Raw genomic sequence first — 25,441 nt, forward strand, 5'->3', positions numbered from 1 at the left:
ACTGTCCCAGGTTGGTCCAACCCGGCCTTGGGCATTCCCAGGGATGGAACAGCCACAGGTTCTCTTCTCTTCTCCAGGCTGAGCAGCCTCAACTCTCCCACAGAGGAGCTGCTCCAGTCCCCTCCAGCCCCCCAGACCCCACCCCAGTAGACAGGGCAGCTGAGTGAGAACTGGAAGGGAAAACAGCGCTTCCCTAATTCTTGTTTTTATGGAAAGTCAGATGATTTCTGAAATCCAGGCACATGAGAAGTGCTCTGGAGAGGTCAGGCACCGAAACAACCCTGGTTCCTCTTCCTCAGGGGGCTGATGGCACCTCCCAGGGGCTGAATTCCACTGAGCTAAAACCAGCTCCCCTCTCTCCCCACAGCCCAGAAGAATAATTGAATCATGGAATTAAATGGTTGGATTTGGAAAGGATGGAAAATTCACCTCGTTCCACCCCCTGCCACGGGCAGGGACACCTCCCACCAGCCCAGGTTGCTCCAACCTGGCCTTGGACACTTCCAGGGGTGGGGCAGCCACAGCCCAACCTGTGCCAGGGCCTCCCCACCCTCCCAGGGGGAATTCCCTCCCAGTATCCCATCTCACCCTCCTGTCCCTGGGAAGCTGTTCCCCCCTTGTCCTGTCACTCCAGACCCTCTCCCCCCGTTTCTTGCAGCTCCTTCAGGTCCTGGAAGACCACAGCCGGGTCACCCCGAAGCTTCCCTTCTCCCAGGTGAGCAATCCCAGTTCTCCCAGCCTTTTCTCACGGGGGAGCCGCTCCCTCCATCCCTCTGCTCCTCCCGGTGCCTCCTCTGGAGCAGCTCCGTGTCCATCCCGTGCCGAGTCCCCTCTTGGGGCTGGTCCCCACAAAGGGTGGTGGGTGACACTTGTCTCACACACAGGGCCACAGTGATGCTCTTTGTCCCGGCTGCATCGCTTGCCTTTGCCTGGAAACGGAGTTTTTTAGCTGGAAACGGAGTTTTTTAGCTGGAAACGGAGTTTTTCAGCTCAGTCTTTCCGTTATGGGGGTGGCATTGTCCCCCCTGACGTTGGGGTGCTGCCTCTAACGGGCGTTACAGCGACACAGGAGGAAGGTCACAGTTCTCTCCACCCCTTTTCAGGCCCAGGAAACCCTCGTTTCTCAGGCTCCCTCCCGCCTTCCGCTGCAGATGGTGGGCGCAGACAACGCTCCAGGAGGCCCATGGACGTCTCTCAGCTCCTCCTTCTCACCTTCTTCATCCTCCACCGAGCCAGTGAGTGCAGGGTGCCCCTTTTTGCCCCTGGCAGCAGGAGGGAAGGAGCCCGTGGGGGGCTCGGGGTGGTTTTGGGGACGCCCAGGACAGCGGGGACACGAGGGAGCAGCGGGGACACGAGGGAGCAGCGGGGCAGCCCCATGGGGATGGAGTTTGGGGCAGCTCCACGGGGATGGAGTTTGGGGCAGCTCCACAGGGATGGAGTTTGGGGCAGCTCCACGGGGATGAAGTTTGGGGCAGCTCCACGGGGATGAAGTTTGGGGCAGCTCCACGGGGATGGAGTTTGGGGCAGCCCCATAGGGATGGAGTTTGGGGCAGCTCCACAGGGCTGGAGTTTGGGGCAGCTCCTCAGGGATGGAGTTTGTTCCAGGGGGAAAGGTGTCCCTGGCTCTCCCTCTCGTGTGGTCCCTGCTGATGAGGGGTTGTGTCAGGTCTCAGCCCTGGCCCGGCCTCCCTCCAGCTGCTGCCAGATGTGCCCAGGCCACCCCGCTCTGCCCTCGGGTGCTGCTCCCCTGCACGTTGTCTCCAAGCTTTTGGAGCTCCCAGGGCTCCTTTTTGTGGTGTTTCTACCCCGGCCCCTTCCCACAGCCCTCAGTGCCTTCATTATCCGGCTGCTCCACACATTTCCTGCAGGTTTATCCTCCCCACCAGCTTTTCCCCCCGCTGTGGGTGGGGAGGTTGGTTGCCCACGTCCCAGAGAGTCAGGCTGAGCCCAGGGAAGACGTGACAGCCTCGGGGTCTGGTGGCACAGCTGAGCCAGGCTTGGTTCCCCTTTCCATCCCCAGACTGGGAAGTGCTGAGTTTTTAGGTGGGAGACAGACAAGAGAACGAAAGAAATGCCTTCCTCCTTGGGGTCACCCTCCGAGCTGGGTGGTGAGGGATGGATCCAGAGGGACCTTGTCCTGGGATGGATCCAGAGGGATCTTGCCCTGGGATGGATCCAGAGGGACATGTCCTGGGGTGGATCCAGAGGGACCTTGTCCTGGGATGGATCCAGAGGGACATGTCCTGGGGTGGATCCAGAGGGACCTTGTCCTGGGATGGATCCAGAGGGATCTTGCCCTGGGATGGATCCAGAGGGATCTTGCCCTGGGATGGATCCAGAGGGACCTTGTCCTGGGGCTGCATCCAAAGGATCGTGGCCAGCAGGTCATGGGAGAGGATTCTCCTCCCCTGCTCTGCTCTGGTGAGATCCCACCTGGAGCAGTGTCCAGCTGTATAAGAAGGACATGGAATTGTTGGAGAAAGTACAGAGGGAGCCGTGAAGCTGAGAAGGGAGCTGGAGCATCTCCCATGTGGAGACAGGCTGGGAAAGCTGGGAATGTTCAGGCTGGAGAAGAGCAGCTGTGGGTGCCCCATCCCTGGCAGTGCCCCAGGCCGGGTTGGAGCACCCTGGGCTGGTGGAAGGTGTCCCTGCCCACGGCAGGAGGGTGGAACAAGACAGTCTTTAAGGTCCCTCCCAACCCAACCCATTCCATGATCCAATTATTGTTCCAAGGGAGGGAGAAGCGGCTGCTCAGCTGACTGATGTGGTTCCTTCCCTGCTCACCTTGGTGAGCTCAGCCTCTGGTGGTCGAAACGAATCTCCCTGACCTTTCCAAGCCATTGCAAACCCCCCCTTGTACTTTCCAGCTCCAGGCTCTGGTTCTTGCACACCCTTTGCACGTGGGTGTTTGACGGTGCCGGGGCCTGCCCGTGGCCCCACGTGGTGTGAGTGCAGTGGGGTGAGGCTGGGACTGCAGTGGGGTGAGGCTGGGACTGCAGGGGGGTGAGGCTGGGGCTGCAGTGGGGTGAGGCTGGGACTGCAGTGGGGTGAGACTGTGAGTGCAGTGGGGTGAGGCTGTGAGTGCAGTGGGGTGAGGCTGGGACTGCAGTGGGGTGAGGCTGCGACCGCAGTGGGGTGAGGCTGGGGCTGCAGTGGGGGGAGACTCCTCCTGCAGCCAAGGACCCTTCCCCGAGCTCTCCTGCCTTCCCCTCAAACACCCCCCACCCTTTCTGTGCCTCCTCCCCTGGGTACAGCACCTTGAACCACCTTCTCTCCCCAGTGGGCGACGACATCGTGACAGAGGTGGTTGGAGCCGAGGGAAAGTCTGTCACCTTCCACATCCAGGATCTGCCTGGAAATGTAACCGTCTGGAGCTTTGATAATGCACCCATAGTGACTGTGAAATTCGGTGAACCTCCTGTAGCCCTGTTTTCAAACAACAAATACGAGACACGCTTCACCTTCTCCGAGCAGGGCAGGGCCCTCACCATCTCCCAGCTCAGGATGGAGGATGCTGGAACCTACTCTGCACAGAGCCAGGGGACAAAATCCACCTTCACCCTGCAGGTGTACAGTAGGTGCCCCTCAGTGCTGGCTTTTCGGGGGTGTTTCTCAGTGTCCCGAGGTGTTTGCTGACAGCCCCTGCCCTCCTTCCCCCAGGGGAGCTGGCAGAGCCCCGGGTGAGCTGCGAGGCCCAGAACTGCTCGGGCGGGGGCTGCCGCTACGCCCTGCGCTGCTCCGCGCCCGGCCCCGGCCTGGGCAGCGTCTCCTACGGCTGGAGCGTGGGGGAGCAGCCCCGGGGAGAGGGGCCCACGGTGCTGCTGGAGGAGTCACCCCCGGGCGGGGCCGTGTCCCTCACGTGCCGGGCACGGAACCCCGTCAGCAACAGCAGCGTCACCGTCTCGCCCGGGCACCTGTGCACAGGTAAGGGGCACCCAGAGGGACAGGGAGTGACCTGTGAGCAGGTAAGGGGCACCCAGAGGGCTGGGGAGGGACCTGTGAGCAGGTAAGGGGCACCCAGAGGGACAGGGAGGGACCTGTGAGCAGGTAAGGGGCACCCAGAGGGACAGGGAGGGACCTGTGTGCAGGTAATGGGCACCCAGAGGGTCAGGGAGGGACCTGTGAGCAGGTAAGGGGCACCCAGAGGGCTGGGGAGGGACCTGTGCGCAGGTAAGGGGCACCCAGAGGGCCGGGCAGGGCAGTGGGATGGGCTGGGTCCCCCTCCCCGCGGCTCCAGCTTTGCCCCCGAGCTGTGCTGGGTGTGCGGGGAGAAGCGGGACCCCCGGCCCGGGCACTGACCTCTCTCCCTGTTCTCTCCCCTCTCTCCCTGTTCTCTCCCCTCTCTCCCTGTTCTCTCCCTGTTCTCTCCCCTCTCCGTGCACCCAGGAAATACAACCCACCCTCTCCCCACTGGTGAGCTGCCACCCCCCCGTGTGTGCCCAGCCTGGCCCCTCAGTGTCCCCGTGTGCCCCCGGCAGCTCCCCAGGCCCGGCTGGCACAGGGGCCGTGCTTGGCAGGGGCAGATGGAGACCCTGAGAGCAGCCCGGTCCATCCCCTCCCTCCGGCCCTCCTGGGCAGTGCCCTGGGCATCCCTGTGCCGCCCGTGCCCCCCCGGGGGATTGGGGCAGGGCGGGTGTCCCCCAAAAGTCCTGCTTTGGGGTGGGAGCAGCGAATCCATGGGTGCTGGGTGGGCACCCCCACCCTCCCAACACGGGCTTTCGTGCCCCAAAAGCCCCCCCGGAGGTGCCTGGAGGGCCGGGGGGGTTGGGGGTGGCCGGGAGGGGCCGGGCCGGGAGGGTCCTGCTGCTGCTCCTGCCCGGCCGCTCGTCCTCTGGGCTGGGCTGGGCAGAGCTGGGCTGCTCTGGGGGCTCGGGGGGTGCCGGGGCAGAGCTGGGCCGGGTTCCCTGTGCCCCGGTGCCAGGAAGGGGCAGATCTGTTCGGGGATGTTCTCACCGGACCTGTTCTCCCCGCAGCCTCCGCCTCCGCCCCTCGGACCGCGATCGTCGCCGGTGCCCTGGCGGTGACCGGGGTCGCGGTGCTTTTAGTCGCCCTGTTCTACTGCAGATCCAGAGGTGAGCTGAATCTCCTTTGGAAAACCTTCCCTGGAGCCCTGGCGGGCAGGAGAGGGGCGGGCACAGCACCCAGGGGCCGATTTGGGGCCGCTGCTCACAGTTCCCTGTGTCCCTTCTCCCCCAGGCTGGAGGATGTTCCGTCTGTCTGCGGCCGAGGCCACGGACACAGGTAGGATTTGGGGGATGTTCCTTCCCTCCCCTTTTTCCTGCTGGGAGCAGCCTGGTCACGTTTAGGATGGGGAGGGAAATCCTCCACTGCCATGGCTTGGTGCCAGAGCGTTCCCTGGCTGAGGGACCCCCACACCTCCATCCCAGAGGGGAGGGAAGGGGATGATCCCGGGGGATGTCAAAGGGAGCCAAACTCTCCCTTCCCACCAGAAAACCTCCAGCCAGACCAGCAGGAAGGGGTTGAGAGCAGAGCTGTGAGGTCATGAGAGCCAGAGGGATCTGAGGGAAAGAAAAGAGCTGGAAAGAGAGACCTGGGAGGGCAGAGACAAACCAGGAGAATTCCAGAACCCCAGGATCACTGAGGTTGGAAAAAAACCTCCAAGGCCACCGAGTCCACCCTTTCCAGCAAGAAATTCCTCCTCGTGGCCACCCTGAGCCTCCCCTGGCACAGCCTGAGGCTGTTTCCCCTTGTCCTGTCACCGACAAACCCAGAGGAAGGAGAGACCACCGTAGCAATTCCCACCTCCCTGGGATCCAGGGCCGGGCCATTCCCACCCCCCTGGGATCCAGGGCTGGGCCATTCCCACCTCTGCTGCCACTGAGCCGGTGCCAAAAGTTCTTTGAGGTGGTTTTCACGCTGCTTTTTTGTCCGTGGGGTGTTTTTTATTGTTTCCCTGGCCCGAAATAAAGCTGCTGCCTCGTGTTTTCCATCCGCACGTGTCTCCAAGTGGGATGTCGGGGCTCCTCACGGATGAAAACTTGGATCCAGCTCTTCCCAAGGGAACTCTGGAGCCCGCCTGGCTCGTTCTCCTGCACTTCAAACGAGCGATTTTGACCCAAAAATGAGATTATGGAGGATTTAAATCCTCTCTGCTCCCCTCCCTTCCATGAGCTGGGCGTTAATTCCCCCTGCAAGGCGTGAAGGAGAGACAAACACAGCCCGTCCTCTGGAAACATCCAAGGATTTTGGGATTCAAACAGAACAAGCTGATCTTGGCTGTCCTTTGAGCTGGGAGCGAGTGTCCCACGGGAGGATTCTGGGATGAGACCGGGATACCTCGACCCACAGTAAAACCTCCCAGGGGTCTCCAGAAGCTGCAGGATCAGGATTTCACCCGAGCCTGGGAGCCTGTGGCCAGAATTCCCTCCTTCCCTGGGCGCCTGTGGCTGGAATTCCCTCCTTCCCTGGGCGCTTGTGACTGGAATTCCCTCCTTCCCTGGGAGCCTGTGGCCGGAATTCCCTCCTTCCCTGGGTGCCTGTGGCCAGAATTCCCTCCTTCCCTGGGCACCTGTGGCTGGAATTCCCTCCTTCCCTGGGTGCCTGTGGCCAGAATTCCCTCCTTCCCTGGGCACCTGTGGCCGGAATTCCCTCCTTCCCTGGGCCAGGAGCATCCAGGGGCTGCCCAGGGGGATCCTCTGCAGCCTCTCCCTCCCAACCTCCTGCTCTTCCCTCTTGCAGGGGCCCGGCAGGAGCTGACCACCGTGTACGCCCAGGTGAACCCCTGCCAGCAGGTGAGCCCGGGCAGGGGGGCTGGATCCCACCTCAGCCCGGGATTGGGTTCGAATTCCGGGAATTACAGAGCTCTGGGATGAAATCATTTTGTCCCACAGCCTCTGACGGTGGCACATCAGGTCTGTTTGTGTGAACTGAATTATTTATTGTGACAAACGAGGGAACAGATGAAAGATCTTCGTCAGGGTTATTTATTGCACGTGTAAAAGCTAAAAACTGCTGGTATAAAATGGTGTAAATAGTGTAGTATCATAGTATAAATATTATATAAATAACCATATAAATATATGGTATAATATAATTTATCATACTACATTAATTTTATTAATAAACATTATTAATGTTAATAGTTAACAATACAAATATTATCAATATTATCGATAGTAATTAATAATGTTGATTAGTACAGTAATACAGTGCCCTGGACCCCAAAAGCAGAGCCCTGGAGCCCAAAAGCAGAGCCCTGACCCCAAAGCAGAGCCCTGGGCCCCGGGAAGCTCAGCCCCGATAATTCCAGTGTTTTCCCTCCCTGGCTGGATGCCGGGCCGGGCACAGCCCTCTTATCAGGGCAGAGCAGCAGGGCTGCCCCAGCAGGGGAAGGGGGTCACAACCCCTGGCTTTGTCTCCTGGGGTTTTTGGGAGCTGGAAGGGGATGTGCCAGCGCTGGGAAGGGCCCAGGGGCAGCTGGCACGGCCTGGGCTTCCCAGGGCACCCCCCAGGGCTCTGCCCCCAAAATCTTGGCTCCCCATCCAGAGGGAGGGGGCAGAGAATCCCAGAGCCATGGGCTGGGTTGGTTTTGTAGGGATCTTAAAGCCCATCCAGTGCCACCCCTGGCACGGGCAGGGACACCTCCCACCAGCCCAAATCGCTCCAAACCCCTCCAGCCTGGCCTGGGACACTGCCAGGGATGGGGCAGCACTCCCAGGGGTGGGTCATCAAAGGATCTCTGGCTTTGGGGTCTCTTTGCCGACCCCCAGCCCTGCAAAAACACTTTTAAACCCTTTTTTTCCCCCCCCAGAATGTCCCGAACGCGACAAGAGACAACCCGAGGGGGGAGAACTCCACAACCATCTACGCCACGGTGAAGGCTCCAGCACAGGTGAGGGGGGACTCGTGTCCATCTCCCGGGAGCTGGGAGACCTGGAATAGGGGGAGAGATGGAACAGGGGAGACCTGGAATAGGGGGAGACATGGAATAGGGTGAGAGATGGAACAGGGGAGACCTGGAATAGGGGGAGACATGGAATAGGGTGAGAGATAGAACAGGGGGAGAGATGGAACAGGGGGAGAGATGGAATGGGGGAGAGATGGAATAGGGGGAGACATGGAATAGGGGGAGAGATGGAACAGGGGGAGACATGGAACAGGATGAGACATGGAACTCCTGGAGCTCAGGGCATGGAACAGGGTGAGACATGGAACAGGGTGAGACACGGAACCCCTGGAGCTCAGGGCACGGACAGAGGGGTCTCCACTTTGCTCCTCGGGGACGAAGCCCGTGGGTCCCTCCCCCGGGGAGGAGGGACGAGCTGCCCCGAGCCCAGCAGAGCTCGTGTCCCTTTGCCCCTGCAGACGGACGACGAGAAGATGGGCAGCACCGTGCTGGGGGGGCAGGAGGTGGAGGAGAAGAGCATCTACTCGCTGGTTGTGTGAATGACCCCCCATCTACTCGCTGGTTGTGTGAATGACCCCCCAGCTCGGCTCCAGCGCAGCTCCCCGGCCCGGCCCGAGCCTGGAGCTCCTCCTCCCTTCCCTCCACCCTCGGCAGCGGGTCCTGCGAGGGCGCGGGGGGGCCAGGAAGGGTGTCAGCACCCGGGGGATGTGAGCCCCGAGGGAGGGTGTGAGCCCCGAGGGAGGATGTCGACACCCTGCAAGCACAGCCCCGTCCTCTGCGGGAGCTCTGGGGAGCTCTGCCCTTGTTTTCGGCGGCCACGGGGGGTTTGAGCTCCCTTTTTCCACCTGCTTTGACCAAAACTGCGGCTGCTCGTCCCGGGGGCGAGGACTTGAGGGTTTTGGAAGCGTTTTCCGACCTAAATGAGTTGAAAAAAAAACCCCAAAAAAGTAACTGAGTGCCGCGTCCAGTCGTTCCTTGGACACCTCCACGACCGGTGCCCTCCCCGGGCAGCCCCTCCCAAAATTTAAAACCCTTCCCCTGAAGAAGTTCCTCCTGATTATTTTGTTACGTTGCTATTTTTCTCCTTTTTTTCTCCTTTTTTTTTTTTTTTGCTGTTTTTACTTTCAAACTCGCCCAACGCTTCGGCTTCTTCGTTTTTTTTTTTTTTTTTTGCTGAAGGGAAGATCTAAAAATACCCCCGAGAAGCTGAACCTTCCCCCGCCGCACCTCGGCCGCGGTTTCGGCACCTGCCGCCCTCCCCCACTTTTTGGGGACCTTCCAAAAACCTCGCAGCACCCCCAGCACCGAGCCCAGCCCCGAGCCCAGCACCACCAGTGCCGTGCTGGGACCCGGGAGAGGACGCTCCGGGCTCGGGGGAAAACCGGCTGAGGGCTGGGATTGGTGCTGCTCTGCCCCTTTGATGTGTGAGGGTTTGTTCTGGGGTGAGGTCTTTGTGAATTGTTGTGTTGTGGGTTCCCGGCAGGGATTTAGGGGAGCAGAGCTGCTCTCCCGGCCCATCCCACCCTCCCCGCTCCTCAAACCCACCCGGAGCCGGTGGCTGAGCCCCCAAAAACCCTCCCTGGCATCAATTCCCCGATGCCTCAGGACAGAGAGAGACTCCGGGAAGCCTCTTCCCTTCTCTCCCTCTCTTTGTCTCGCCCGGTGAATTATTCAGGGCTGAAACCGGAGTCGCCTTTGAAGTCCCTGGCACGGGGAGGGCCCTCCAGGAGCCGCTGGAATAAAAAACGCCAGATCTCCCGTTCCTGCCCGCATCTCGTTTGGGATGGGAACAGCCCCTTCTAGACGAGCCCGGGGAGCGATTTGTGTTCTCTCCGCGTTTTCCCGGCGTGTGACGGGGCTGGTTTGGGGCTCCTCCACCTCACACCGGCCCATTGAAAGCGCAGCCCGCGAGTTTTCCGCGGGGATTTGCCCGCGTGGCACCAAAACCTGTCCTTGGAGCTCCGATGCTCAAAGGGAGGGGCCCGAAGGGAGCTGGGGAGGAGCTGGAGAATCCCCACCCGCTCCAGCCCTTTCCCTGCCACTCCCAGAAACGACTCCCCGGGCTGATTTGGGGGCTGTTCATCACCCCGGTTTCACCTTCGAGCTCGCAGGAAGCTGCAAAAAAACCCAAAAAAACAAAAGCAAAAGGGGAAGGAAGATGTTGCAGGAGGGGCGGCGGCGGCGGGGGAGAGCGGGATGGGGACGAGGTGGCTCTGCCTCGCCCTGCTCTGCTCCGGGACTGGTGAGTGGGGCTGGAGGGGAGGAGGAGGAGGAGGGGGTGATGTGGAGGCAGAGGGTGCAGCACCCCCAGGGCCCCCCTTTGCAGCAGGGCAGGGGGGACAAGGCTCAGGTGGCACCACTTGGCTCGGGGTTTGGGGGCCCCCTGAGCTCTCCCAGCACTGAGCTGGGCCTAAAACCTCGCCTGCCCCTCCCCTCGGGGGTGCTCGTTGAGCTTTTTTGCTTAGACTTGGTTTTGTTGGGACTTTGGTTTAATCAGGGGGGGATTCCTGGCAGGGCCCGGGAGTTGGACCCCAATGATCCTCGTGGTCCCTCCCAGCTCAGTATTTCCCAGGATTTTATGATCCAACTCCGTCTACCCTCTGATATCCCAGGATTTTATGATCCAACCCCATCTATCCTCTGATATCCCAGGATTTAATGATCCAACCCCATCTACCCTCTGATATCCCACCATTTTAAGATCCAGCTGGGGGTGTTTTTTGGTATTTTAAGATCCAGCTGGGGGTGTTTTTTGCTATTTTAAGACCCTCTGCTCGGGGACCCAATTTCACCCCCACAGTCCTCACCCCCCCTGGTGCCACCAGTTGTTGCTCAAGCCCCAGAGCTGCTGAGTTTCCAACCAACCCTTGGCTTGGGCCCCCCCCGAAACCACCACGGCGCCGTTGGCCCAGGGTTTGGTTTGGTTGGGGGGGGGGTTTGTCTCGGGGGGGCTGCTCAGGTGTGAACAGGGCAGGATGTGGGTTCAGCAGCCCCCTCGAAGCATCCTGAGCCGGCAGGGACCCGAAAGGGTCATTGATTCCACCCCCCCTGGCCCTGCACAGACACCCCAACCATCCCCCCCTGTGCCCCAGAGGATCATCCAAACCCTCCTGGAGCTCTGGCAGCCTTTTGGGGCCGTGCCCACTGCCCTGGGGGGCCTGGGCAGTGCCCAGAAACCACCCTCTGGGGGAAGAACCTTTGCCTGAGGTCCAACCTATTCCTAAAATCCCACCTGACCCTGCCCTGGCACAGCTCCAGTGGCTCCTGTCCCTGTTCCCACAGAGCAGGGGTTGGAGCTGCCCCTCCTGAGGAGCTGCAGCCCCCCCAGGACTCCCCTCAGTCTCCTCCAGGCTGAGCAGTGACCAAGTGACCCCAAGTGTGGCCCCCCCAGACCCTTCACCCTCCAAGCCACGTCCCCCCGGCCCCACACCTCTGTCCCAAAGCCCCCTGAGCTGGAGGGATGTGGGGCAGGGTTTCCACTCCTCACCCACGGGGGCAGCTCTGGCTGGGGGAGGATTGGCAGGAATTAACCCCCCTCCTTCCCAGCTCCAGCTTTCCAGGAAGAGGAGCCGGGGAACCAAAATGTCACACGGCAGGATGTCACCCTGGAGACAACTGGGGACCCCCAGGAGACAACAGGAGCCCCCCTGGACACCACAGGAGCCCCCCTGAACACAACAGGAGCCCCCCTGGACACCACAGGAGCCCCCCTGGACACCACAGGCCCCCCCACAACTGCCAGGGATGTGCCCACCCCGAGGACGAGGCCGACGGACCCCCCGACCCCTCCCTGGACCCCCCTCCCCAGCCGAGCCCCCAGGAACCAAACCCGTGAGTGCCACGGAGAGAGGAAGGGATGTGCCACCAATCCCGGGGGATGTGCCACCCCCCCGGAGGGCCCTGCACGCCCCGGGCCCCCCAAAGTGCCCGTCACAGCCCCCCCTCCAGACCCACAGCCCCCGTTTCTCCCCGCAGAGAGCGCGCCGGGAGTTCCCGCCAGGTACTGGTCCCCCCTCATCTTCGTGGGGGTTGCTCTGCTCGTGCTCTTCTTCACCTACCACAGGAAAAAGGGGGAAGGTGAGAGCTCCCCCCTTCCCCTGGCTCAGCTGGGCTGGCAGGAAAGAGTGGCCTCTCAGCCCACATCCTCAAAATACTGAGAAGTGTCACAAAAACTCGGTTGTTCTGGTGGAGAACCCACGGGGGGGGGTCCCGGTCACGAGCCCACCAGCCAAAAAACAAAAACCCCCTTGGGCCACAGCTGAGCCCTGTGAGGTTCCCCCTTGCTGGGACCCGGCTCTGAAAGCCCAGGAGTCCCAAATTCCCACCTCTGCTGAATTTTGCACTTCTCGGTTTCTGCTCTGCCCTTTCCCCCTTTTTGGGGTTTCTCCTCTGCCCTTTCCCCCTTTTGGGGTTTCTCCTCTGCCCTTTCCCCCTTCTGGGGTTTCTCCTCTGCCCTTTCCCCCTTTTGGGGTTTCTCCTCTGCCCTTTCCCCCTTTTTGGGGTTTCTCCTCTGCCCTTTCCCCCTTTTGGGGTTTCTCCTCTGCCCTTTCCCCCTTTTGGGGTTTCTCCTCCTGTGCTCACACAAATCTCGGGCTCGGGGGGTTTTTTTTATTGTTTTTTTTCCTCCCCTCCTGCAAATCAATCAGAACTGGGCCTTGGCAGGTTATTCCCGGGAGGGTCTTGGTGGGATTTTCCCAGTTCCTTTTGTAACCCCCGTGTCTGTCGGGGCCCACAGGGAGCCGGGACCGAGCCGTGGCTGGCAGTGACTCCTCAGGTGAGGTGGGATCCATCCAGGCTGGGAATGAGCAGGTGGAGAAGGATTTCCACGAGTTCCAGGGGTCTTTCCCTGCTCCATCACTGACCTGCTCCCTGTGGCTCCACCTTGCCTTGCAGATTTGGGGGTCCTGGACCACCCCCCTGCCCACGACACCACCCCCATAATAGAAGCCCCCCAGGTGAGCCCGGGGCAGAGGGACAGGCACAGGGACAGGGATCCTCTCCTGGGGACTGGGGAGCTGGAAGGGCTCAGAGACACATCCCGGCCCCTCCAGGGCTCCAGGTCCCAGCCCGGGCCTCAGTTTCCCCAAAGCCCTCCTGGCCCTGGGGTCCCTCTCCCACCCCCGGGGTCCCTACTGGTCCCTGGGGTCCCACCCCCGGGGTCCCTACTGGTCCCTGGGGTCCCATCCTGTCCCTAGAGTCCCCCCTGGTCCCTGGGGTCCCCATAAGTCCCTGGGGTCCCTCTCCTGTCTCTGGGGTCCCTATTGGTTTGTGGGATCCCATCCTGGTCCCCGGGGTCCCTACTGGTTCCTGGGGTCCCCTCTGGTCCTTGGGGTCCCATCCTGGTCCCTGGGGTCCCCCCTTATCTCTGGGGATCCCTCTCCTGCCCCCGGGGGTCCCTCCCTTGTCTCTGGGGTACCCGTGGAGCAGCTCCTGCCCCTCTTACAGGGGGAGAGGAAGGGACCGGAGACCCCCCCGGCCGCGGACGACACAGAAACCGCCTTCTGCGAGCCGGACCCCCCCCAGCCGCAGGTACCGCCCTCCCTCCGGGCGAGGGGTCGGCTGAATCCCGGCCCCTCCGGCCCCTCCGGCCCCTCGGCAGGGTTTGTAGCCCCCCCAGCACCCGATTTTCCTTCTCCCAGCCCGATTCCCCCCCAGCTGCCGGCGGCTCCGGGGACCCCGACACCGACTGAGGGTCCCGGGGGGGTCCCGGTGGCTTCCAGACCCACCCCCGGGGAAGGCGAGGCCGCCCCGAGGGGCACCGCGGGCACGGGGGGACCACGGGCGTGGGGAGCGGCCCCGGCCCGTCCCATGGATGCTCCAAATCCCGGCGGGAACGGGGACCCGCGTGGGACGGGGACGGGGACCCGCGTGTGCCGTGCCCCCCGGGCCAGGACGGGGCTTGGGGTGGTGGCACAGCCGAGCCAATAAAGTGGGATTTCACCCCAGAATCCCTGGAATTCCTCTGTAGGACACTCAGGGCTCGGGGTGGTGGCACAGCCGAGCCAATAAAGCGGGATTTCACCCCAAAACCCCCGGAATTCCTCTGTAGGACACTCAGGGCTCGGGGTGGTGGCACAGCCGAGCCAATAAAGCGGGATTTCACCCCAAAACCCCCGGAATTCCTCTGCCGGGACACTCATCCCCTCGTGCCCAGCCCACACCGTCCCTTTTCCCCCCCAGGGCTCTGGGGGAAGGAGGTTTGGGGGCTCTGGGGGAAGGAGGTTTGGGGGCTCTTCTCTCACTCACACAGGGGACAAAAAAAACCCAAACAGGGGACAAAAAAAAACCCCAAAGAGGGTGGAAAAACCCTCCCGACCCCCCCAGAGCAGCAGCTCCTCAGAACCCATGAACTCACCCGGGGGTGGGGACGGTGAAAATGTTCCCCCACCCCCGAGGGGTGGGAAGGGGGGACGGGGGAAAGAAAAGGTGCCAAAGCCAAAGGAAACACCCCAAGGGGGGGTCCTGGTGATTCGGGGCTCGGGGGGGTGGGGAGGGGGGGATGTGTCATGGGGAGGGGCTGGTCGGGCTGTGGGGGAGGAAACGAGGACACCTGGAGGGGTGGACGGGGATCCATCGAGACCTTGGAGCCACAAATCCCAAATCCTTGGCCCCACAGACCCCTAAACCTCAGCAGAATAGACCCCACAGCCCGGGCCCCATAAATCCCAAATCCCTGGCCCCACAAATCCCAAATCCCTGGCCCCACAGATCCCAAATCCCTGACCCCACAAATCCCAAATCCCTGACCCCATAAATCCCAAATCCTGACCCTGCAAATCCCAAATCCCTGACCCAACAGACCCCAAATCCCTGACCCCAAAGATCCCAAATCCTTGACCCCATAAATCCCAAATCCTGACCCTGCAAATCCCAAATCCCTGACCCAACAGACCCCAAATCCCTGACCCCAAAGATCCCAAATCCTTGACCCCATAAATCCCAAATCCCTGACCCCACAGATCCCAAATCCCTGGCCCCACAGATCCCAAATCCCTGACCCCACAGATCGCAAATCCCTGACCCCATAAATCCCAAATCCCTGGTCCCACAGATCCCAAATCCCCGACCCCACAGATCCCAAATCCCTGGCCCCACAGACCCTGAGCCCTTTTCCCCATAAAGCCCCCGAGACGAAGAAAATAAAAAAAAAAAGTCAAAACAGGTTTATTTTATTTAAAAAAAAAAATGTACAATTTTAGTCCCTCTATGAAAAAACAAAACAAAACAAAACAAAACAACCAAAAAACAAAAAAAAAAAACCAACAAAAAAACCAACCAAACACCAACCAAACTTCTACCACTGCCGGGCCAGTTTCCGACCCGCTGCAAAACTGTAAAAACCAGCTTTTGTTTTTTTTTTTTTAATATATATTAAAAAACAATTTTACATTTTACAACTTTCTACAACGCATGCACAAGGTCTGGGCTCTGCTGAGAGGAATCAAACCAACCCCGAAAACGGACCCCCCAAAAAAAAGGCTTTTTTTTTTCTTCTTTTCTTCTTCTTCTTCTTAAAACTCCCGAGTGGAAAAACCCCCCCTCCCTGGGCCGACCCTTCGGTCTGTTTTTTGTAGGAAAACAGCCCCAAAACACCCCAAAAACGGGCTCCCACTGGGGGGGGTGGAATTGGGTCCTTCGGCCTCCCGAGGGGAGCGGCAGGAGGGGGTCAGAAATCCCCCCAAAACGGGGATTCCCTGGAATTCGGGAAGGCCAAGCCCGGGCAGCGAGTGCTTGGGTGGGGTTGGACCCCACAGGACCCCTCCAGCACCGGGACTTTGCTACTGGTGCTGCTGGGGAAGCCCCTCCCTCCCCTTTTCCCCCCCAAATTCACACCCTTTTAGTGCTTTTTTAGGATAAAACCAACCCCCAAATCCCACCCGGCTCCTCGGGGGGGAAATCGGCCCCTCCACGAGCAAACTGACCCCGCAGGGACCAGCCCCAGACTCCCACTGCTGTGGCTGGATGTGGGAAAACGTGAAAAAAAAAAGGTGAAAATGAACCCGTGAGGTATTTGAGACCTTTAACAGAAACCGGGAGAAGGCAGAAAGTTTTCCAGGTCCCGACAAGGCGGGAATTCCGTGGGACGGCCACGGGGCCACTGACACCCGGGGGACGTTAATTAAGGACCTTGTTGAGCCCTCCCAGGAGCCTCTCGGGGCTGTAGGTCCAGGGCTGGAGCCCAGGAGGTGGTTTAAGCTGCTTTGCCTGCAATTCCAGCCCCGAGGACACCGGGAAGCCCCAGGGAGGTGCTGCTGGAAGCGGGAATGTGGGGTCACCTCGGGAGCGGCAGAACCCCCGTGGAAACCCCAAACCCGACCTTCTGCTCCTCTGGAAACAAATCAGATCTGCTAAAAAACCGTCAGCAGAGGCGAGGAGGAGGAGGAGGAAGAGGAGGAGGAGGAGGCTCCTCCAGCCTGGAGTGTCCTGGAATGCCAGGGGAAGTTTTTTGTAGCAGCCACAGAGCGTGGAGGCGTTCACGAAAATACTCCACCCCCGCCCCTAAAAACAACAACAAAAAAAAACCCCTCTAGGGTTAAAAAAAGCAGCCCCAAAGGCCGAGCTGGAAGTGGTTTAAGGCCAGAGCCAGGTCGGGGAGAAGAGGGGGAGGCAGGAGCAGAAGATCCCGGCGGTGCCCCGGGGGACGCTGGTGAGGAAGGTTTGGGGTTAGCCCTTGAGTGGTGGCACCGGGTCAGCGGCGCTGCTCCTTCCCCTGGGGAGATGCTACAAGGCCCTGGGTGAGGAGGAGGAGGAGGAGGAGGAGGAGGAGGAGGAGGAGGAGGAGGAGGAGGAGGAGGAGGAGGAGGAGGAGGAGGAGGAGGAGGAGGAGGAGGAGGAGGAGGAGGAGGAGGAGGAGGAGGAGAAGGGGCTGAGCCCACCCCGGGGCGGAGGGCGGGTGACCACGAGCCCGGGCGGGCGCCGGAGCCGCTTTCCCGGAGTTCTGCCCAAGGTCCTTCGGGTCCTTGACCCCCGAGGTGACCCCCCCTGAGGTCACCCCCCGAGGTGACCTCCCCGAGCCCCGGCGGGGCCGGGGGGGAGCGGGGAGGGTGTCCCGGGTGACCCCCTCTGCCAGCCCCGTTCAGCTCACACCGAGGTCTCCGACTGCAGCCTCATGATGAACTTGTGCGACTTGGGGTCCACGAACTCCTCCGAGAGCTTGAAGAAGGGGATCTTCTTGGTGCTCACCACCAGGCTGAAGTCCTGGCGCTTGAGCACGAAGACCACGCCGTCCTTGAGGCCGTTGGTGACCGGCTCCTCGCTGACCAGCGTCCACTGCTTGGCCAGCCAGCGGTCCTTGTGGTACTGGATGGTGGGCCCGGCCGTCAGGTACCGCTCCAGGAAGGCCTTGGGGAGGGAGGGGACACGGGAATGTCACGGGAATGTCACGGGAATGTCACGGGAATGTCACGGGAGTGTCACGGGAATGTCACGGGAGTGTCGCCTTCCCGTGGCTCAGCCTGGGGGGTTCTTTGCTTTTTGCAGCCTCGAGCTGCTCGGCAGGTCCTGCCGGAAAAACGTCCCTGGTTCCCCCTGTGCTGATCCTGCGGGGTCACACCCACTTCTCTGGCTGGATCCCGGGAGCACCGAGCTTGGGAAAGACCTCCAGGATCACCCAGTCCCCCCTGTGCCCCATCCCCACCTTGGCCCCAGCCCAGAGCACTCAGTGCCACAGCCAGGCCTGCCCTGGGCACCTCCAGGGTGGGCACTCCAGACCTCCCTGGGCAGCCCCTGCCAAGGCCTGAACACCCTTTCCAGGGGGAAATTCCTCCTCATGGCCAACCTGACCCTCCCCTGGCACAGCTTGAGGCTGTTTCCTCTTGTCCTGTCCCTTGTTCCCTGGGAGCAGAGCCCGACCCCCCCAGCTCCCCCCTCCTGTCAGGGAATTCCAGAGCCAGAAGGTCCCCCCTGAGCCTCCTTTTCTCCAGGCTGAGCCCCCCCAGCTCCCTCAGGAGCTCTCCAGCCCCTTCTCCTGCTGCTCCAGCCCCTCAAAGCGACTTGAGGGGCCCAGACCTGGACACAGCACTCGAGGTGTGACCCAGAACAGAGGGACAACCTCTGTCCTGCTCCCGTGTTTCCCCTTGTCCTGTCCCCTGTTCCCTGGGAGCAGGGCCCGGCCCCACCTTGCTACAACCTCCTGTCCTTGTGTCCCCCCCAGCAAAGCCCTGCCCCACCCCACCCCGCCCACCTTGGGGGTCATGTCGTGGGTGATGCAGAACTCCAGGTGCTGCAGGATGCTCTCCATGGTGTGGTAGGGCTGCTGCTTGGTGGTCCTCAGGTACTTCTGCATGGCCCGGGCCATGGAGGCGAAGATGGCCTGGGCGGCCTCGCGGGGGTCCATGATCTCCCGGGGGTTCTTCTGCTCCTCCTCCTGCAGCCTCTTGATGTGGGTGAAGGCCTCTTCCACGGCCACCACCAGCCTGTGGGGACGGGGGACACGGGCATGGATGTGGGGGGAGGAGAGAATCCCGGGGTTGGGGGGAGCCCCTTGGTGCCCAGCCACGGGCAGAGCCCGAATTCCAGCCCGAAACAGCTCTGGGGGAGATCCCCCCACACCACGGGAGAGCAGGGGATGGACGGGAAGGGCTGACCCACGGAGAGAGGAGCCCACAGAGGAGCAGGGCTGCTGGGAGAACCTATGAGGGGACCCATGTGGGAGCAGCTCCTGAAGGACTGACCCTGTGGAACATGGACCTGGAGCAGTTCCTGGAGGACTGACCCTGTGGAACATGGACCTGGAGCAGCTCCTGAAGGACTGACCCCATGGAATATGGACCTGGAGCAGCTCCTGAAGGACTGACCCCACAGAATACAGATCTAGAGCAGCTCCCAAAGGACTGACCCCACAGAACAAGGACCTGGAGCAGTTCCTGAAGGACTGACCCCATAGAACACGGACCTGGAGCAGCTCCCAAAGGACTGACCCCAGATCTAGAGCAGCTCCCAAAGGACTGACCCCGCAGAACAAGGACCTGGAGCAGTTCCTGAAGGAGTGACCCCAGATCTAGAGCAGCTCCCAAAGGACTGATCCCAGATCTAGAGCAGCTCCCAGAGGACTGACCCCCCAGAACACCCCCCTTTGCCGGTGCCAGCCCCGCACCTGGCGCGGCGTTTGCGGACCCTGCGCTCGTGCTCGGCCTCCTCGTAGTAGAACTCGTTGTGGCTGTTGTCCCGGCGCCGCGCGGCCGCCGCGATCACCGCCCGGGGCTGCCCCGTCGAGTTGTTGGTGGAGTTCTCTGGGGGGCACACAGGGGGGTCAGACAAGGCCCGGGAGTCCTTGGGGTGCCTGGAACTCCCCGGATCCCACCCCGGGCTCTCCGGAGGGGAAGGGAAGGGAAGGGAAGGGAAGGGAAGGGAAGGGAAGGGAAGGGAAGGGAAGGGAAGGGAAGGGAAGGGAAGGGAAGGGAAGGGAAGGGAAGGGAAGGGAAGGGAAGGGAAGGGAAGGGAAGGGAAGGGAAGGGAAGGGAAGGACAAGAGGAGAAGAAGAGGGGCAGAGAAGGAGCCCAGCTCACCCTCGCCGAGGGAATAGACCTTGAACCCGGACATTTTCTTGGACAGGACGGATTTGGGCAGGTTGAGCAGGGCGGGGTTGTACACCGGGAAGTCGTGGTAGTAGTTCTCCAGGATCCACACGGCCGCTCGTTGGATGCTGCGGGGAGAGAGGGGTGGGAGAGGGTGGGGAGGGGACACAGAGGGGAGGGAGGGGTGGGCAGGTTTCCCAGGGAAGCTGAGGCTGCCACCCATCCCTGGAAGTGTCCAAGGCCAGGCTGGAGCAACCTGGGATAGTGGAAGGTGTCCCTTCCCGTGGGAACTGGATGATCTTCAAGGTCCCTTCCAACCCAACCCATTCCAGGATTCCATGTGCTGGCTGAGGTGGGATACGGGGAAGAAATTGTTCCCTGTGAGGGTGGGGAGGCCCTGGCACAGGTTATTCTGTGGCTGCCCCATCCCTGGAAGTGTCCAAGGCCAGGTTGGACGGGGCTTGGAGCAGCCTGGTCTGGTGCAAAGTGTCCCTGCCTGTGGCAGGGAGGTGGAACGAGACAACTCTCAAGGTCCTTCCAGCCCCAACCATTCCAGGAGTCCATCAATTCACGGGACTATTAAGGCTGGAAAAGCCCTCTAAGATCCTCAAGTCCACCCCATGCCCCATCCCCACCTTGTCCCCCCAGCCCAGAGCACTCAGTGCCACATCCAGTCCTGCCCTGGGCACCTCCAGGGCTGGTGGGGACTCCTCACCTTCCAAAGCCCAACCACTCTTCCCACGAGGAACACACACCCCCTGCACCCCACATCCAGCACGGGAACACTCCACCACCCCCAGAACCCATCCAGGACCCCCCAAAACCCATCCAGGACCCCCCAAAACCCATCCAGGACCCCCCGAACCCATCCAGAACCCCCCAAAACCCATCCAGGACCCCCCAAAACCCATCCAGGACCCCCAGAACCCATCCAGGACCCCCCAAAACCCATCCAGGACCCCCAGAACCCATCCAGGACCCCCCAAAACCCATCCAGGACCCCCCAGAACCCATCCAGGACCCCCCAGAACCCACCCAGGACCCCCCAAACCCGCCGGGTACCTGAGGTGCCCGACGTTGTAGAAGCGGCTGGCGCCGTCGGCCGAGCGAACGGCCTTGAGGGTGAACTGGGGCTGGAGCTGGCGCAGCTCCAGCAGCACCACGGCCAGGTAATGCACGAAGAGCAGGGCGTCCACCAGCGACACGGCGAACTGCACCACGCCCCGGTAGTCGCGGTCCCGCGAGTCCAGGATCCGCACGCCGTAGAAGAGCCAGTAGGACACGACCAGCAGGAAGACCAGCACCATGAGCAGCGCCCGGAAGACGAAGACGCGCGGGAAGAAGGCCTTGGGGCGGCGGAAGAACAGGGCCCAGCTGCCCAGCAGGAGGATGAGGAGCTTGAAGGCCACGGAGATGAAGAGCCCCTCGCAGGGCGTCCCGCAGGGCTCCAGCTCCTCCCGCCACAGCAGCTGGGGCAGCAGCAGGAAGGCCAGGGGGGTGAGGAAGGCCAGCAGCGCCAGCGCCCCGGCCAGCGCCACGCCCAGGTGCCGGGAGCAGTCCAGGTGGGCGCTGTCCTCCATGTCCTTGGTGATGCGGGTGAGGTCATCGTGGGAGATGCTGTGCTCCGACGTCCCCGTCACCACCGTGGTGGTCTCGCCCCAGTTGTCGTCCTGGGGGGGGTCACACAGGGGAGGGTTACACGGGGTGTGTGGGGGGGTCCCAGGGCCCTCAGCAGACCCTCCAGCCCAGCCCCAAGCCCACCCACCCCACCTCGTCGCCCGCGGCGCTGCCGGGCGCCGTCACCCCCATGGGGGTGGTGGGACCCCAGCCCGGGGTGGGGGCAGGCAGGGATTTGGGGGGACCCTCTGGAAAAGCCCGGCCGGGGCTCCTCTCCGCGCTCCGGCACCGGCGAGAGCGGCTCTGGGAGTGGGAAGTCTCCTCCTCATTGGTGGGGCCAGAAGGAACATGCCCAGCTCCTGTCCCAACACACCCGGGAAGGAGTCCCTGCGATCCCGGCAGGTCTCCTCCTCCTCCTCCTCCTCCTCCTCCTCCTCCTCCTCCCCCCAGAACCTCCTCCTGCGGCCGCAGCGGGGCCCAAACCACCCGTTCCCGTTTGATCCCTTCCCACACGTCTGTCCCCGTGTCCATCCCCTCCCTTCCCACACGTCTGTCCCCGTGTCCATCCCCTCCCTTCCCACACGTCTGTCCCTGTGTCCATCCCCTCCCTCGGCCCTTCCCAGCCTGGTTTGCAGCACTGGAACCCCCCAAAACTCGGAGGGTCGTCATCATCATGTGGGTTTTCCCACGGATTTCTTCAGGAAAGCCAGGAAATTCCTCCCTGTGAGGGTGGGGAGGCCCTGGCACAGGTTGCCCAGAGAAGTTGTGGCTTCCCTATCCCTGGAAGTGTCCAAGGCCAGGCTGGACAGGGCTTGGAGCACCCTGGGGCTGGTGGGAGGTGTCCCTGCCCATGGCACGGGGTGGGACTGGAGGAGCTTAAAGGTTCCTCCCAACCCGAATCATTCCACGAGTGTGGGAATTTTATTTCAAGTTCAACCAAATCCTCGTCCCGGGGCTTTCCAGAGGGACGGGAAGCAGAGGGTTTGGGGGGGCCTAAATCCAGCCCATGCCCAGGAGAGCCCTGGATGCCACGGCTGGACGGGGCAGGCTCAGCCGGCGCCGGCTCCTGGGAGAGGGAGGATGAAAAGAGCCGAAAAGAGCCGGAGCCGCCGGCGTGGGCGGCTGGGAGAGGATGAAAGCCCGGGATGAGGCTCCGCGGAGTCCCGAGGAATCCCTCCCAGCACCCACGGAGGGCACGAGGGACCCCTGTGGGCCAGCGAGAGACACGACACGGAGCCTCCCCCGCGATCCCGCCGGGAGCCGGGATGGGGAGCCGGGATGGGGAGCCGGGATGGGGAGCCGGGATGGGGAGCCGGGATGGGAGCCGGGATGGGGAGCCGGGATGGGGAGCCGGGATGGGGCTCCGGCCGGTGGGGCGCGGTGCTGATCCCTGGGGAGCGCATCCCTAGGGATTGGATCCCTGGGGGTGTTTTCCAGCCCGTGCTGAGCCCCGGGGGCACCGCGACAGCCGGTCCCCCCCCTTTCATTTTGCCCCGGCCCGACCCAACCGGCTCGACCGCTCCGCCGGGAAGCTCCGCCGGGAAGCACCGGGCGTGTCGGGAGCCCCCGCCAGCGGCTCCCACCCTCGGCAGCACCCCCGGGGGGGGCACAGAGGTGCCAGCCCCGTCCTGTCCCCCCCCCAAAGCCCCACTCACCCTCTCGTCCCCCCGGGTGGACTCGTTGTCCAGGAGGGGCTCTCCCGGCGCTTGGATGGTGACGGATTTGTCCCCCCGGCTCCCGTCCCGGCTTTTGGAGCGGTGCCGGTCCCGCCGGTCCCTGGAAGGCAGGAGAGGGTTGCAGGGTGGGCAGGGCGGGGTGGCAGCGCCCAACGAGGCCGGGGGGGACCCCTGGAGCCCTCACCTGTGCTTGCGGGAGCTGCGGGAATGGCCGGATTTGTAGGAATACCCCGAGTACTGCGACTCATTGTCCATGTTGTCGGAGCGCCGGGGCTTGTGCCGCTCCAGGCCGAGGGCTCTGGGTCTGCCCGGCCCCGGGACGGCGGGCAGGGCCTCCTTCAGGGGGGGCTTCTTCAGGCCCAGGGGCACCTTCAGGAAGTCGACCGTCACCTTGAGGGTCTCTATTTTGATCACCGGGTCGGGCTCTTCTCAGGAGAAAAGGGCTCGTCCGCCTGCGGGGAGGGAGGGGAGGCTCAGCGGCGGCATCCCGGCATTCCCACAGGGAATATCCCAGCGGAGGGTCCCAGCCCAGGCGGCCCCGGCAGCGGCGGGGGCGGGACAGCGGCAGGAAAAAGGATTTGGGGTCATTCTGGGCATTTTCGGGTTTCTCCCGTGCCCGGGCTGGGGCCGGGCCGGCCGCCCTTCCCCCCCCAATTAACCGCTGGGATTTACGCCTTAATTAACACCCCCATCATTAGTTCAACTGCCAAGACAGTGCCCAAGGGGGGGGGCCGAAGGAAGGGGAGGAATAACCGGGTGCAGCCGAGGTTCCAGGCCCAGCCGGGCGGGGGGAGCTCTGCCCGGACACGTTCCCTGCGCCGGATCCCACACCCGGGAGAGCCCCGGGAGAGCCCGGGAGCAGCGATTCCCCGGGATGCAGCTCTCCAGGGGATCTGGGAGCAGCCATTCCCCGGGATGCAGCTCTCCAGGGGCTCCAGGAGCAGCGATTCCCCGGGATGCAGCTCTCCAGGGGCTCCAGGAGCAGCCATTCCCCGGGATGCAGCTCTCCAGGGGATCTGGGAGCAGCGATTCCAATGGGATGCAGCTCTCCAGGGGATCTGGGAGCAGCGATTCCAATGGGATGCAGCTCTCCAGGGGCTCCAGGAGCAGCGATTCCCTGGGATGCAGCTCTCCAGGGGCTCCAGGAGCAGCCATTCCAATGGGATGCAGCTCTCCAGGAGATCTGGGAGCAGTGATTCCCCGGGATGCAGCTCTCCAGGGGATCCAGGAGCAGCCATTCCCCGGGATGCAGCTCTCCAGGGGCTCCAGGAGCAGCCATTCCAATGGGATGCAGCTCTCCAGGGGCTCCAGGGACAGCAGGGAGCTCCCACCCCACTCGGGTGTAAATCCCACGTGTGGTGCCCACCCATGTCTGGTTCCATGGGATGGGAAAACAGCCCCGTTCCCAGATCCCAGGCACAAGGCACCGGGAATCTGTGGGATGCAGCAGGACCTGGGGTCCCATTCCAGCTCATCCCACTGCCTTTGGGGACCCCCAAAGAGCCCTGATGTGGGTTTGGCACTTTGGGGGCTGTGTCCCCCCCTCCAGGGAGGGAATTTGGACACGTGGGATCTCCAGGGCTGCCTGATCCAACCCAGGAATGTTGGATCCCGTTGGAGCACCCTGCAAATCCTCCTGCCACCCCCCCGAGGTGCCGGGGGGGCACCCCCAGAGCCCCAAACCCCTCGTGCTGGGGGCCCAGCCGTGTTTGGGAGCCACCCCGGGTTTCCAGGGAAATGCCATTCCCACCAAACAACCCCCCAAATGTCTCTTGGCCTCTTTTCCGAGGCCTCCAGGAGCGGGAGCCGGGGTCAAGGAGGCGAAAAGGGGGGGGGGGGGTGAGAGGATGGATTCTTTTGTCCCAGACGCTGGATGCTCCCACATTTATCACCATGGAAACAAAAGCCGCCCCCCCCCCCATCCTCCCAGCGTTGTCCGGGAGATGGGAACGGCGCCGGGAGCGCGTCCCGGCATTCCCGGCGTCCTGGGGGAAGGGGCCGGGAGAGAAAAGACCCCCCTGTGCCCCCCCCGGCCCCCCTTCCCCGGGCTTTGTTTGCGGTCAGGGATCGGGTTTCTGCGGGAACAATGCCCGGAGCCGCCCCCGCCCAGCTCCGGCCCCAGTGACACCAGTAAGAGGTCGGTACTGGGATTTGGGGGGGCGTGGGGGGGTCGGGGGTCTCTCACTCACCCGAGGGGCAGCGCGGGGGGTCCGGGCGAGGCGGCTGCAGGCGGGCACCGACCCCCGTCCCGCTGCTCTCCGAGGCACTGGGAGCACCCGGAGCCTCCGGAGGGGTCGGCATCCAGCTGGTGGGCACCCGAGGGGGGGTGGGCATCGAGGGGGGGGCTCACGGCACGGGCGGCAGCGCCGGGGGGCCGCGGTGGAGCTGCGGAGAGAGAGAGGAGGGAGTCAGGAATGTCCCGCATCCCTCCGGGAATGTCCCCCGGGAGCACCTGGGAAGGGCAGGGGAGGAAGGTGAGGGTGGGATGGATTCCCCCCTGCACGCCCCTGCGGCCCTAAAACCTGCCCGAGGTCACCTCCCTGATCGACCAGTCCAATGAAATTCGGGGTTTTGCAGGGATTTGGGGTTTTCCAGGGATTTGGGGTTTGGCAGGGATTTGACGCCCCTCAGGCACCACAATCCCATGGGCAGCAGCCCCGGGTCACCCCCGAGCCAGGGGCTCCCTGGGGCTGTGCTGGTGGTGTGGGGACCTCAGGACAACCCCTGGCATTGCCACCCTGAGGGAGCAGCCAAATTAACTCTGG

At 62.6% G+C, this 25,441-nt stretch overlaps 3 protein-coding genes across 3 annotated transcripts; 2 read left to right on the forward strand and 1 right to left on the reverse strand.

Annotated features, from left to right (window-relative positions):
• The first annotated feature begins 1,114 nt into the window (after window positions 1–1,114).
• On the forward strand, window positions 1,115–8,945 carry LOC127462430 (SLAM family member 9-like). The gene is made up of 9 exons (XM_051771040.1): window positions 1,115–1,235; window positions 3,281–3,574; window positions 3,661–3,924; window positions 4,387–4,413; window positions 4,974–5,072; window positions 5,197–5,241; window positions 6,700–6,752; window positions 7,772–7,852; window positions 8,326–8,945. The coding sequence occupies exons 1-9, from the start codon at window positions 1,184–1,186 to the stop codon at window positions 8,404–8,406; spliced, it is 996 nt and encodes a 331-aa protein (XP_051627000.1). The 5' UTR covers window positions 1,115–1,183; the 3' UTR covers window positions 8,407–8,945.
• Window positions 8,946–10,063: 1,118 nt separating this feature from the next.
• Window positions 10,064–13,864, forward strand: LOC127462493 (mucin-2-like). Its single transcript, XM_051771137.1, has 7 exons — window positions 10,064–10,109; window positions 11,414–11,698; window positions 11,843–11,944; window positions 12,603–12,641; window positions 12,761–12,822; window positions 13,313–13,396; window positions 13,507–13,864. Exons 1-7 carry the CDS (start codon window positions 10,064–10,066, stop codon window positions 13,555–13,557), a joined length of 669 nt encoding a protein of 222 aa, XP_051627097.1. The 3' UTR covers window positions 13,558–13,864.
• A 2,796-nt stretch (window positions 13,865–16,660) lies between these two features.
• VANGL2 (VANGL planar cell polarity protein 2) lies at window positions 16,661–24,976 on the reverse strand. Its single transcript, XM_051771036.1, has 8 exons — window positions 24,866–24,976; window positions 22,861–23,128; window positions 22,656–22,776; window positions 20,446–21,053; window positions 19,375–19,511; window positions 18,963–19,098; window positions 18,051–18,282; window positions 16,661–17,209 (listed from the first exon to the last, which is right to left on the reverse strand). The coding sequence occupies exons 2-8, from the start codon at window positions 22,929–22,931 to the stop codon at window positions 16,949–16,951; spliced, it is 1,566 nt and encodes a 521-aa protein (XP_051626996.1). The 5' UTR covers window positions 22,932–23,128; window positions 24,866–24,976; the 3' UTR covers window positions 16,661–16,948.
• Between the last annotated feature and the right edge of the window lie 465 nt (window positions 24,977–25,441).

The sequence above is a fragment of the Manacus candei genome, unplaced genomic scaffold (genome assembly GCF_025592945.1).
Source record: "Manacus candei isolate 608988 ecotype Guabito, Panama unplaced genomic scaffold, ASM2559294v1 h1tg000128l, whole genome shotgun sequence".
Lineage (NCBI taxonomy): Eukaryota > Metazoa > Chordata > Aves > Passeriformes > Pipridae > Manacus > Manacus candei.

Bases quoted from the DNA above. Each gene is read 5' to 3' on its own strand.
- LOC127462493 (XM_051771137.1), top strand. From the start codon at position 10,064: ATGGGGACGAGGTGGCTCTGCCTCGCCCTGCTCTGCTCCGGGACTG. The intron at 10,110-11,413 runs GTGAGTGGGGCT...CCTCCTTCCCAG, and splicing joins CCTGCTCTGCTCCGGGACTG to CTCCAGCTTTCCAGGAAGAG. The intron at 13,397-13,506 runs GTACCGCCCTCC...TCCTTCTCCCAG, and splicing joins CGGACCCCCCCCAGCCGCAG to CCCGATTCCCCCCCAGCTGC.
- VANGL2 (XM_051771036.1), bottom strand. From the start codon at position 22,931: ATGGACAATGAGTCGCAGTACTCGGGGTATTCCTACAAATCCGGCCAT. The intron at 18,283-18,962 runs GTGCGGGGCTGG...CCGTCCCCACAG, and splicing joins GTCCGCAAACGCCGCGCCAG to GCTGGTGGTGGCCGTGGAAG. The intron at 17,210-18,050 runs GTGGGCGGGGTG...TCCCTCCCCAAG, and splicing joins CCCACGACATGACCCCCAAG to GCCTTCCTGGAGCGGTACCT.
- LOC127462430 (XM_051771040.1), top strand. From the start codon at position 1,184: ATGGACGTCTCTCAGCTCCTCCTTCTCACCTTCTTCATCCTCCACCGA. The intron at 3,575-3,660 runs GTAGGTGCCCCT...TCCTTCCCCCAG, and splicing joins CTTCACCCTGCAGGTGTACA to GGGAGCTGGCAGAGCCCCGG. The intron at 3,925-4,386 runs GTAAGGGGCACC...CCGTGCACCCAG, and splicing joins GCCCGGGCACCTGTGCACAG to GAAATACAACCCACCCTCTC.